Raw genomic sequence first — 13,543 nt, forward strand, 5'->3', positions numbered from 1 at the left:
TAGTACCTGTAAAAAATTAGGCAGATAAATGCCAGTGGTCAATTTTAGAACTACAAATATTCGGCATCATAAGTAATCTGCACTTAGGTGCCATCTGTCAATAAAGAGTGAACTACTAGCATCTAATAGTGACACTGCAGGAGGAGCGCAATAGCGCTCCTGACACTTTTGGGGAAAGACAGGTTGAGCGTGATCGCGCTCCCTGGCACTCTAGAGGTTAACAAATATATTAACATTTACTATAAATTGTACCGAATAAAATATGAAATGGTTTTTGATGTCTAGGTTAAAATAAAAATAATTTTATATTTTAAATACATTTGGAAGTAGAGTTGGAGCAAATCATATCTGCTACTTTATCCTGTCTCCTCCACTGTGTCTGCTTTTCCATTTTGGTAATACTTAAATGATGCATCTCGGTTGATAGTAGACATAATTTGTCTTATAAACTGTTAAAGACTGATTTTGTTCTTATTTCTTTTTTTTTTCCCCCTAGGGCTCCCTTAAGGAAAAGACAGTTGAAAATCTTGAGAAGTATGTAGTCAAAGATGTAAGTAATAAAGGGAAATCTACATGATAGCTTATTTTACCTATTAGGGAAATTAATAAGTCTATTTATAATGAAATGCACAAGGGGAAGGTATGTATTTCCTTGTTATAATATATGCCAAGTGTAATTACCAAGAGTTTTCAGCCAGAGCATATATTTTAGTACAGTTTTTCCTATTTGTTGATAATTAAGAAGACCTAGTATTCCATTTGTTTTTATAGCTCTAATTGTGATAGCAGCTATAGAGGTTACTGTGTGCACATCAGTGTGCTGAGTGAGTGATTACATGCATTATCCTGCTTAATATTCTGTATAGCCATGAATTAGGCATTGTTACCTCTGTTGTATAGGAACAGATGAAGAAATTAAGGAATAAAGGGATTAAATAATTTGGCCAAGTTCATACAGCTAATAAGTAGTAACCCAAATCATAGCCACTGTACTACACCATCTAAACAATGTACAAAGTAACTCATTTAAATTATCTTTAGCCTATCAACAGGAAATAATAGGGAAAGCTTTAAAAATATCTAAAAAGACATTAGAGGAGAACCTAATAAAATTCAGAAAAATCTGTAGTTTATTTAATAGTACTGTGTTAGTTAATTTCTTAGTTTTGGTAATTGTGGTTATGTACAATGTTAATATTAAGGGAAGCTGGATGAAGAATAGGGTTCTCTACTATTTTCACAACTTTAAGTCTGAAATTATTTCAAAATTAAAAGTAAACACACACACTTCTTTTTCTTACAGAGGAAAAGTAACGTAATGCATTATTTTCTCAAAAAGTATTTTGGTAAAGATTACTTACTGTTTTTAGTCTTTGTACCTCCTGTTTCCTCCCCACTCCCACCCTAATCCTTGTTTCAAAAAGAATGCTGAGGGGTTCAGGAAAGGTCCAGGAGAACTTGAGTAAAGGGACCTATTTACTGTGAGAGAAGGGAAATCTGCTGTTCTTTCTGGTTATGAGGAGTTAGAATTAACTTATGTTTCTGTAGGTGAGTCTAGGCATTTCTAGATTGTATCCTGCACATGTCATTCAATTATACAAGGTGATGTGTGTTTTTTTTGTTTTGTTTTTAAATATATCTTACTGATTTTTTACAGAGAGGAAGGGAGAGGGATAGAGAGTTAGAAACATCGATGAGAGAGAAACATTGATCAGCTGCCTCCTGCACACTCCCTACTGGGGATGTGCCTGCAACCAAGGTACATGCCCTTGACCGGAATCGAACCTGGGACCCTTGAGTCCGCAGGCTGACGCTCTATCCACTGAGCCAAACCAGTAAGGGCGTGTTGTTGTTTTTTTTAATGAAAGTAGATACAATGAAGCTAAATCTCCATGTAGAGGATTTTGCTATTTAAAATCAGCTTCTCCTGATCTCTAACATATCTAATTCACATACTAAGATTACAAAGTAATTTAAACTCTTTCCTGAGGCAGACATGGGGAAGGTAGAGAGATGTTTTTAAGAAGCATATAATTATTTATTGTTTATATGTATCATCTATCTATATGTATCACCTATCTTCTATATATATAAAAGCCTTAGCGACCGTAACGACCGTTCGACCTGTCGCTATGATGCGCACTGACCACCAGGGGGCAGATGCTTACGGCAGGAGCTGCCCCCTGGTGGTCATTGTGCTCCCATAGCCAACCTCCCACAGTCCCTCACCCCATCCAGCAGGCCCCGGCCAGGACTGGGCAAGATGGCCCTGATTGCTGACCAGGCCTAGGGACACCACCTGTGCACAAATTTCACGCACCGGGCCTCTAGTTTTATATATAAAATCTATATATTATATACACCATGTATATTATATATGTTAATACTTAATTTATGCATAGTGATTGATAATGTGGTCTTTCTCAATGCAACAATCTGAAGCCATCCAACCAACCCTTAAAGGGAATCCCCTGTTCTTATTTCAGTGGACAAATGTCCAGTATGTGACTATTCCACAGTAAATGAATATGTATTTGGGTTTACTGTTTCACTCATCATTATATTACATTTCAGGGAAAATTGCCTTTGCTTCTGAGCCGGATGAAGGAAGTAGGGAAAGTATTTCTTGCCACCAACAGTGACTATAAATATACAGATGTAAGTACTTAATATTCATATTTGTTTGTTTATACAGAGGAATTATTTTGGCCTAAAGAACTGAAGATAATAAGGAGGAGAATAGTTTATTAAGGGTAGTTTTTGCCAGTTCATTTTAAAAGCAGTGAAAAGAGCAAACATATATACCATAAGAGGTACATCAGTGATTCTCAAATTTTTCTAAATATTTCTTTTGACTGTTTCCCTTAATTACAGTTGGCTACTTGAATGTTTTAATTTGGGGTTATTCAAAACATTTGTGCTGATCAAAATGGCTTCTATGTCTCTTAGGCACATCATTTATATAAACTTAAGTCACTCGCTCCCTGTATTGCACATGAGCACATGCCCTCCTCCCTGTTGTTTGGAGCCGACAGCAATAGATGGTGCGAAGATGTTTTTATTTTTAGCCATCAGAAGTTACCACTGCTTAAGTGCTTTTTGCCAGATTAAAGCATATAGAATAGCCAATTTAACTCCTCGTCTTACTTTTGCTAAGACAGTTACAAGTTCATGATACTAGCAAAAAGCTCAGTATTTTCCAATTCTTCATGTAAAATCTTGTCTTAGAAATCTGATGATTTGGAATAAGCAAGACTGTGAGTCATTAGTTTTCTCTATGGTCTTACCTCAGAAGACCCTAACCTCCAAAAATGGGTTTCAGTCCACTAGAATTAGGTAGGGATGTATGGATGAATCTGTACATAATTATCTCCTAGAACAGTGGTTGGCAAACTGCGGCTCGGCAAACCCTGGCTTGAGCGCCACATGCGGCTCTTTGGCCCCTTGAGTGTGGCTCTTCCACAAAATACCGGCTCTTCCACAAAATACCGACTTCTGCGCATGGGCCATGAAGTTTCAGTCGCACTGTACGTCCGTGCCCGCACGTGGTATTTTGTGGAAGAGCCACACTCGGGGGGCCAAAGAGCTGCATGTGGCTCGCGAGCCGAGGTTTGCCGACCACGGTCCTAGAAGAATATGATGCCCTACTCAGAATGTCAGAAGCTTCTGTATGTTTGTTATGAGAAGCATTAATTTCTGGCTTTCATAGCCATGATTTCATAAACTTTAGAGGAAATGAGAATGTGATAAATCCTATATTGAAAAAGACATTTTTATGAAAAACTTGTGTTTTTTTAATAGTGTTTTATATCTTTTGTAGAAGTGGTATATGGACCTTATGTTGGTGTTTTTCTGTTTTGTTTTTTCCCCCCCAGAAAATTATGACTTACCTGTTTGATTTCCCACATGGCCCCAAGGTACTATATGTAAATTATTAGACCATTGCTTTAGTAATAATAAATGCATTTAATCAGCCTGGAATATTGATGTTAAGGAATTGGTCAGGACCCATTCAGAAATCTTCATTAACATTAGAAGTCATGCAGGTGCTGGTATATTATTTAAAGTCGATAGCAACTTGAAAACTTAGTAGACAGAAATAAAAGAGATATTCATATGGCATTTAGTAGGATGGTAGCAGAGTAATTTTATGCCCAAGAACTTCTATGCAGAGTTAAGTTTGGGTTTTTCAGGTTGAGGAAGATAACTGATTGAAAGAAACAGAAAATGTGTATATTCTTGACAACTTTTAGATTTTGCTTATTTATTGATGAGTTTTGTGCCAAGGGAACAGTTAGCCTTGATATTTAAGCAGAGGTGTCTTTATTTCTGCAGTATGGCTGCACTTAGATTTAAGGACTCTTCATAGCAAGTTAATCATATACTTGTGCCGTGCTATTTTAATTCTAGGCTTTAAAAAAAAAATAAATATCAGTAAATCCCTATTTTGAGATCACCCAAAGGCAGTGCTCTTCAGCTTGACCTTAAAAGGTTGTTTCAGGATGGAAATCATGTTGATGGGCATAACTTTTACATTAGTGCTGTGGTTGGCCTGCAGTAGGTTGGCCTTTGCCAGTGTGCACCTCGAGCCATCATTCTGAAGTCATACCCAGTAAAATTTCCTAATAGTTCCATGCTAGCTTGTATACTTCAGTTCCAAGGCTTATCTGCCTCTCCCTTAATTTGTCTCTTGGGTATTGATCTGCATCTCTTTTTAGCCCCCTTGAGCCTCCTTTTGAGTGTGAGCACATTTACATATTAAACTTATTTCACAGAAATTTAATATAAGTAGATGAAATGATTTAAAATGTAGAGATTATTAGTCGTTCACTTATATTTTCACCTTGCCTGCTTCCAAAAGGATATGGCTTATAAGACACAATGTTTTTAATAAAACAGTGGGATCTTCTGCTTATACTTAGTATTTCTACATTCCTTGCATCTGAGTGAGATTAGATATTAGTGCCTTAAGGGTAGGAGCGATGTTTCAGCTTCTGCTGTTCCTGCTTCATCAGCCTGGGAGCTCCCATCGACCATGGCAGTCCTACTTTGACCTGATCTTGGTGGATGCACGGAAACCACTCTTTTTTGGAGAAGGCACAGTACTGCGTCAGGTGGATACTGTAAGTTGAGAGGATGTTCTGTCTGCACATTGTCCTTCGTGTTTCTCCTTCCCCCACTCCCACTCTCCCTAAGGAAACAGGTATTTTTATCTACTTAACTGTATCTCTCTTTTGAAATTATTCTAAGTCTTGGTTTTAATTGAGGTAGCCGAATAATTCAAAAGTGTCTTTCATTTGTTTGTCTAGCCAAGTAGCCTTTTGGATTGAGATTATGATAGAATGATAAAGTATTACAAAGTCCATGTTCTCTTCTCACAGAAAACTGGCAAGCTGAAAATTGGTACCTACACAGGCCCCTTACAACATGGTATTGTCTACTCAGGAGGTGAGTTGCAGACTTCCCTTTAGTGTGCGTCTCTGCTCAGACCTCACCCTGAAAGCATTGATGTCCTCCTAGCATAGTGGCACATGTTCCCTTTAGTTCCCTGAAGATCTCATCTACTGAAAGTAAATACTTCAGTCCTCTACTAATGCAATAGGAGTCAGGGAGAATGGGTTTGAGAAGTTGTTAGTATGTTCTAATGAATCTTTGATTTTTCACCCAATCTTTCTTTTACTTATTTGAGGCTTTTTCTCAGTGTCTTGGAATCATTTGTGGGTAGTCCTCAAGGAGCCCCTATGGACACAAATACATATTTTGTTGGAGTGATAAACTTAATAGCAGATCTATGATGAGAAAAAGAGGTGGTACTTTTGAGAGTTATAGTCAATACTAATGCTGAGACATGTAGGAGGCAATTTAAAAAATGAGAAAAAGATAAATTGTGGGTCTTTGACTTTAAGGAAGGTGAGCCCTTTTTCTAGTGTGTTCCTCACATAATTGTAAGAAAAAAAATCACAGTATTTAATCGTTATGGTACTGAGAATGCTGTTTTCTTTTTAATATGGGGACATTTTTTTCTTTGTTTATTGTTTCAGGTTCATCTGATACAATCTGTGATCTGTTGGGAGCCAAGGGCAAGGACATTTTGTATATTGGAGATCACATTTTTGGGGACATTTTGAAATCAAAGAAACGGCAAGGGTGGCGAACTTTCTTGGTGATTCCTGAACTTGCACAGGAGCTTCATGTCTGGACTGATAAGAGTTGTAAGGAGCCATTTCTTAGTTTATAAATCTTTGATATAGTTTATATAAAATGGCCAGCTGTGAACCACTACTTTGTATGCAGGGGGTCCAAAAGATAGGCCCTGATATTTGCATAACTCTTTCCCAGACAGCCCAGTATTTCACAGAAGTCCAGAATTGGAGGAAATAAGAGAGGTTATCTTGTTCAGCTTTCTTCTTGAATCCTTTCAATTTTAAGTATAAAATGTTATTCCCTGAGTTCTATTACAATAGCAGCTAATGTGGGAACTCCACTCTGCTCTGTAGTCCCCCTGTTTGTCCAACCATGCTACTAGTTCCAGTCTCTCTGCTACCAGCTCATGTCTGTGACTCTGGGGCATTGATTGCTCTGAGTGTTAATCACCTCCTGATATTTATTTGCTCTTCTGAGAAGTAGAGAATGGGGCCAAATTCCATTCTCTGAACTGAGCTATGCTGTGGATTTAGGTAAAGGTAATGCCTGCATGCCCTTAGGCAAGTCACTGAGACACCCTCTCCCTTCGTTTCCTCAAGTGTGAAAGTGTGGATAGTAATACCTACCTCATAAAGCTGATGAGGCTCAACTGAGGTAAGGTGTGTATAAAGAAGATACAAGTAACAACCCTTCTCAACCAGGGCGCCTCATCTGAAACAGAGAACAGAGAAAATGACTCCATTTTCCCAAAGATGGCAGATAAAGAAAATTTGTTCTATACAATTATTACATTAAGGCTTAATTCTCTTTGGGGAACCCAGGTGGAGAAAAGCTGGAACACAGAGGCAGCATGCAGCAGGTGCTGGCTGTTGGTTGGTATTGTTTGTACTTATCAGTGGAATTTTCTGCTAGCCTTTCACCCACATTTTCAACTCCCCACCTAGGAAGTTTTAGAAATCTAGTGGGCTTGGCCCTGTTTCCTAGACTTGTAACTATGGACAAGTCGTCTCATTCTCTGTTAAGACTTGCTTTGCTGACACACTGAGATGGGGTATGAATTGGCACTTGGTAAGCTTAGACTCAGCATCCAGTTGGAAGAGTTGTGGTCAGCAGTGATTCAGTAGAAGAAAGGCCTAGGAAATACTGATGTCCATCTGCTACCAGATTGCAGGCAGCGTAGCCGTGGGTTTTCCTGAAGGGGGCCAGGGAAGTTATTTTATACACTCACCTATCGCTTTACTTTTCAGTCATATCTGCAACCTTTTTAAATGTAGTTTCAGCAGTAATTAAAAACTGGATGCTTTTTATTTTATTTAAAATATTTTCCTTTTCCTTCCAAACCATAACAAGCACTTTTTGAAGAGCTTCAGAGCTTGGATATTTTCTTGGCTGAACTTTACAAGTAAGTTTTTTCCCTAATTCTAAAATGTTTTCCTTTTTCCCTAAAACTTACCTACCCTTTTGGGAGTCCCCTAGGTATGAGAGATGTCTTTTCTAGAGATTTTCACTGGCCTTCTCATTTGTCTCCAGGCACCTTGACAGCAGCAGTAATGAGCGCCCAGACATTAGCTCCATCCAGAGACGTATTAAGGTATCCAAATGGGATTTGGGAGAAAACTTGCAAAATAAAGTTTAAGTGATTTTCATATTTCTCATTTTATACAGGGACTGGCACAGAGCCAGTGCACAGATATTTTTTTGAATGAGCTGACAGTCTTATTCTTTGATTTAGAAAGTAACTCATGACATGGACATGTGCTATGGGATGATGGGAAGCTTGTTTCGCAGTGGCTCCCGGCAGACCCTCTTTGCCAGTCAGGTGATGCGTTATGCTGATCTCTATGCCGCATCTTTCATCAACCTGCTGTATTACCCATTCAGCTACCTCTTCAGAGCTGCCCACGTCTTGGTGAGTTAATGCAGCTGTAAGCTACTGTTTAGTTAATATACTTTTAAGGCAGAGATCTGTAACTACCTTTGTGGGATGACACCGGAGAAGTTTGGATTATTCCTTTCTAAGGTGCACAGAGACCAAGGGTAGGTTGCACTAACTGAGAAATGTGGTTTTTATGTTCCTATGCTCTGATACTGAACTATGTTTCAGGACTGATTTTGCTGTGAGAAAGGAAATAAGGATCTCTTCTCTCATTTTACCCAGTTTCAGGCTATAGTAAATGGTCTGGGCACAGTTTTGAGGGTTGAGGAGAAAGAAGAGGGTAGGTGGCTTTAGGGAGTTCCAGGAAGACACTTCAGTACCTACACTGGATTGACCTCTGGTCCATGATCGACATCTCTCTGAATGGCCACCTAAAGAGGGAGAGGAGAGGAGCTCGGGAGGCTTCCCAGGTCCGTGAGAGAAATTGCCACCACTTTCCTGGAACTTAAGTGAATACAATCAAAGTAGCATTTAAAATTTTTGCTGGAAAGTATAAACATGAGACTGAAGATATTTTAAAATAAGAACTAGAGGATCAAGAAAGAATAAGCTGTGTAGTCTAGACCACTACTAAGAATTGTATTCATGCAGTGATGATCACTAAACAGTGAAGTAGAACTTGTTTTTAACCAGTGAAATAAGTCAAATAGGAAAGCTTAAAAAGCAGAGGTCCTCAAACTATGGCCCACGGGCCACATGCAAATACAAATATTGTATTTGTTCCCGTTTTGTTTTTTTTACTTCAAAATAAGATATGTGCATAGGAATTTGTTCATTTTTTTTTTTTTAACTATAGTCTGGCCCTCCAACGGTCTGAGGGACAGTGAACTGGCCCCCTGTTTAAAAAGTTTGAGGACCCCTGGCTTAAAGAAACAAACTCAAGCAGAAAGCTTTGAGTTCATCTGGTTTCTAAGCTAGGAAGAGTGGGAAAAAGTGTAGCAGCTCACTGTGGAACAGTACTTTTAGGAAGATGGACAAATCATCAAAAACTGTACTGCTAAGATCAAACCTTAGCTCAGCAAAGAACACCAGTGTATTCAGTAGTGTGGGGCTGTGGTTCAGAAAAGGCTCTTTACACAGGAGGCAAGCAGCTGCTCATTAAACCTCTTCAACCAAATGCTAGTGGAAAGCTCATGACATCATTTTAGAAGTAGATTGGAACTCAGTCAGTGATTTATCTGCTGATGAATACTGTAAATATAAGCTATGGGATAGTTATAGTTGCCTGGGCTCCCAAATCATTTGCTGTTGGGTCATTTCATACTTACACTTGTGTGATAAACCTGGGCGGTCATACACTTTAGAAAAGCCCAACCTGGCAGCCTATTTAATGTTGCCTGGTCGATTGATGGCACTCAGATGGCTGGAGCCTGTGGAAATGGACATACTCTTTCTGCACCAACATGGTGGAGCAGTGTTGGGAGTGGAAAAGTTTTCAAGTAACAATCAAAAGAAAGACCGTGCATGTTTTAACGTTCTTAATGATTCAGTGCATTTACTGGAATTGTGATAGAATCATTAAAGCATCTTTGAACTACAGGTGTTAGGATTTGGGAAATAGCTCCACCTGCTTTCTGAACCTCTGACTTTGTTCTAGATGCCTCATGAATCAACAGTGGAACACACACATGTAGATATCAATGAGATGGAGTCCCCGCTTGCCACCCGGAACCGTACTTCAGTGGATTTCAAAGATACTGACTACAAGCGGCACCAGTTGACACGATCGATTAGTGAGATTAAACCCCCCAACCTATTCCCACTGGCCCCCCAGGAAATTACACACTGCCATGATGAAGATGATGATGAAGAGGAGGAAGAGGAAGAATAAGAAAGAAAACAAAAACTCTGAACAACCATTAAACAAGTTCTAGCAGGACTCATAGGAGCATACCATGTCCCTGCTTGGGTCCTAGTGGGAGGGGGGGGTACTCCATGAAAAGGTTCTGAAGACCTTAAGATAATTCTAATCATAGGGAGATACTTGTTTTAGTTTTGTGTGCTACAGTCTTTACAGATGGTTTAAAATTGTAATGGAGTCTGTATTGGAAAAAAGGAAGGGTAAAAACTGGGCTGAATTGCATGAAGATGGCTCCATTGTGGCTTGTGACACTGTCTTGTTTCATCATCAGTCTGTTAAGTGTCAGAGAGGAACAAGGAAGATGATGGAAAGAGGTGATCTAAAATGGCTGTTATGTTACAAATTGTGCTCTTACTCCAAAATCCATCTTTTTCAGTGCATTACATAGTATTGTATACCAGTGGAGAAATACATTGTTTCCAGGATCAAATGTAGCCTTCTGTTAAGGTCAAGGTTCCTTGTGTTCTCTACTTGCTGTAGGGCTGATCTGGAATGGACTGCAGCAATTTCATTTTGAGGCAAAAGTCTTCGTCTATTTCTACAGTTCTATGATAAGTTTTTTTGTTATTTCAAAAAACAATCTTCTCATCTAGGACAAATCTATAGAAAGAATTTAGCTCAAAGAGGACAAAGGAACAAGCCCCCCAAAAGAAAAGGAGGAACTTTCTTATATTACAGCATAACTGAGTAAAATTCACTGGTGTGGTCTATATCGTGTGGCTTGTGCTACCGACTTCCAGCTCTCTCTCCTCTGGAGCTGAGTTTCAATGTCAAGCAGTAGAAGATAGAACATGGGCTCTGTAAGCCAAAACTCTACTAAAGCAGAGGGCACAATCAGTGTGAATGAATTCACTTCAGAATCCCCAAAATCACTTCTTGTTGTCTTGAACAAGAATGGATCATTACTGTATACACTAGGGAGGGGCTATTATAACTACCTCCCAGTAGAGTGGTATAGACTCTTACTTTATCCTTCACATATTTCTTTCATTCTTATGTCGTTGGTCAACATGGGAGGGTAGATTAGTTGCTCTAGAACTCAATAAAGTATAATATTTCTAATACTGACTTGGACCTCTTATGTAGCACAGCTGTAATAATAGCTGTTGGGTTTAGGTTTAGCTTAGTGACATCAATTTGACACTCTCTCCTAAAATATAATCTAGCATGGTTAATGGTTAAAATTATAGCATGTAAATAGGCCTCAATTTTCTCATGGAAAATGTTTTTGGTACAGGACTATGAAGTAAGGCTTTTTTTCTTTTTTTGAAATCATATAGTAGGGAACACAGTAATTTAGCTAAGGCCATATTGCCTCACTGCTTTCAATATCTGTGGCTTTACACTGTCATGTCAAGAAACATACATTCTAACGTATCTATTAGGAATATGTGCTACTTTTAAAGTATCATGTTAGAAATGGTATTCAAATAGCAATTAGATACTGTCATGCTTTAAATTTTAGAGAACGTGCATATGGTCACCCAGTTATTAATTATTCTCACTTAAAATAGAGATGTTGCCCAGTTTACACATGGTCTTAAATTTTCGCAAAGCCAAAGAATTTCTAAGTGAGTCATTGTAACTATAGAGCTCACTTATAATAAGTAAATTGACATACCTTCCCTTTTACAGCAAGGACCAACATGAGCAGTTCGCGTTAATTTACCACACTTTCTGTATTGTCCACGTAAGAGCTTATCTATGTAATAGACTCTTTTTAGTCAGATGTCTCTCTGGCAGTGGGTCCAAAGACTGAGAAGTAAAAAACACAATTGGAATAAGTAAGAATTCCACTGATGGTTACAACTTAAGGACCACCAAAATGTATTTTAAAGAGCTCAGATTCCATAAAAGTCTAAGATCCAGAGCAGAGTGTACTGGGGAATGAGTGATCCATGGGCAGGCAGCTACAATTGGGCTTACTAAAACATGAATGGGAGTGGCTCTTGCCAATAGTTAAAGGAAGCTGAATTTAAAACATATTCCCCCACCTACCTTTTTTGAAACCTGAGGTGTTTTAGACTGATCTCCCAACTCTTCAGAATGTCTTTCCTGGGTATTTGAAAAACACCTCTTACGTTCAGGCTTTGTAAAAGTGCCACATACCACTTTTGGGGCAGGTACAGGCTAACAGGGACCCTGGCACTCACCCAGCAGCTCGTTGGGCACAGCAGAGCCCAGCCCTGCTGGGTTTCCTCTGCAAGAAGAATTGCCCCATACGTTCATCTCTACAAAGATGGTCAATTAAAGCCGAGAATGTTAGTGTTCTGTTTAGACCTTAGATGTTCTCCTACCATATGCATAGCTCTTAAAATAAGAAAGCAAGTCCTCAAGCTACCCTTTATAAGATGCTTTTAGAAGTGGTTCTTAGTAGAACTAGAATAACTTAGAGCTAGTCGTGTTAAGTATTGTTTTTAAGCAACCACTATAAAGCCACTTGCAGTGACATGTCAGACTTAAAAATACTTTGTCCATGTTTAGATAATTCTAAATCTGATTTATTTAATAACTATTTTGTCAACAAGTTTAAAGTCCTGAAATTTTTCCAAGACTGCCAAGAGCATTTAAAAATACTGTGCTTATTCACCACAAATAGCCTGAGACAAACAACTGCATATCTAAGTCTGCATTAAGTATAGAGCCTTGTCCACATTCCATGTTATGGAAACTATTTCATCTTTGTTTGGTGGTGGGAAAAATGGTAACTATGATCTAGCTGTTGCCATACGTTACTGGCCCAATTCCTCACTTGGTTTAGTAGTTTATGTCTCAATACTTAGGTTTCTCATGACATTCTTTCTTGGTGACTAGAGCACAGAGCTCTTAAATGGTTTTCCTCTAATGGAACAATTTCAAATGACACATAACTTTAGGAGGCCCTGAGAATGAATTCTTTACCATGGAGCTACCTAAGCATCCTTGAAAATAGAAGAAAAACAGTGCACTACTACCAACAAGTGGAGGACGCACACGCACAGCAACCAGGAAGCAGAGGCAGGCGGCATAGAGTGATCCCACATCCCATCCTCCACCTCCACTAACAGGTGCGGCCTTCCACACTGCTCTTCCTGCCGAGTATGTAGAAGTAGCAGAAAGCACATCAAGAAAGAAAATGCCCTGTTTAGGAATGAACAGTGCAACTTTTCTACCTAACCTGGTTATCTCAACCATTTTTCCCTGTCCTCAGACACAGTATCTTCATTCCAGGGCCATAACCATCTGACTTGTTCCAACAAAGGTATGTAATTTCAAAAATAAAATATACACAATAGTTAAGTCCCTTTGAAGAGTTTTAACACAAGAAGTACTCCCAATTAAACAGAACATTTCATCTCAAGTTTGCTGACTCTGGTACTGTAAGTCTCAGTAATCTATATTTTCCAACTTAAAACAGATGACCAGTGTTTGTTTCTTAACACAAATTATATTTTTGCTCCATTTTATCACTAGAAAAAAAGTGTATTAGATTGCTTTATGAACTAAAGGTACAAGTATGTCCCCAAATGCTTGCTCTCCCTTTGAGCTGAGCTCTCCTCTCCCCAAAGTCATGTCTAGCCAGGGCTGTAGACAGGGCCTGGAGAGTCTGGGCCAAGATAAAG

The 13,543-nt window shown here is 38.8% G+C and overlaps 1 protein-coding gene across 10 annotated transcripts in view; it reads left to right on the forward strand.

The window, feature by feature from the left end:
- Positions 1–11,003, forward strand: part of NT5C2 (5'-nucleotidase, cytosolic II) — a 143,986-nt gene extending 132,983 nt beyond the window's left edge. For 7 of the 10 annotated variants that reach the window (XM_014549387.1, XM_014549388.1, XM_014549390.1 and 4 more), the window contains 11 exons: positions 497–550; positions 2,575–2,658; positions 3,876–3,917; positions 5,016–5,123; positions 5,382–5,448; positions 6,042–6,212; positions 6,966–7,016; positions 7,495–7,546; positions 7,675–7,735; positions 7,877–8,053; positions 9,678–11,003. In XM_014549387.1, coding sequence (XP_014404873.1) covers positions 497–550; positions 2,575–2,658; positions 3,876–3,917; positions 5,016–5,123; positions 5,382–5,448; positions 6,042–6,212; positions 6,966–7,016; positions 7,495–7,546; positions 7,675–7,735; positions 7,877–8,053; positions 9,678–9,911 — 1,101 coding nt within the window. In that variant the 3' untranslated portion in view covers positions 9,912–11,003. The remainder of the gene's footprint in view (positions 1–496; positions 551–2,574; positions 2,659–3,875; positions 3,918–5,015; positions 5,124–5,381; positions 5,449–6,041; positions 6,213–6,965; positions 7,017–7,494; positions 7,547–7,674; positions 7,736–7,876; positions 8,054–9,677) is intronic. The other 3 variants (XM_005878223.2, XM_005878224.2, XM_014549393.1) reach the window with 1 other exon arrangement.
- Positions 11,004–13,543: the final 2,540 nt, after the last annotated feature.

This window comes from Myotis brandtii, unplaced genomic scaffold (genome assembly GCF_000412655.1).
Source record: "Myotis brandtii unplaced genomic scaffold, ASM41265v1 scaffold550, whole genome shotgun sequence".
In the NCBI taxonomy this organism is placed as follows: domain Eukaryota; kingdom Metazoa; phylum Chordata; class Mammalia; order Chiroptera; family Vespertilionidae; genus Myotis; species Myotis brandtii.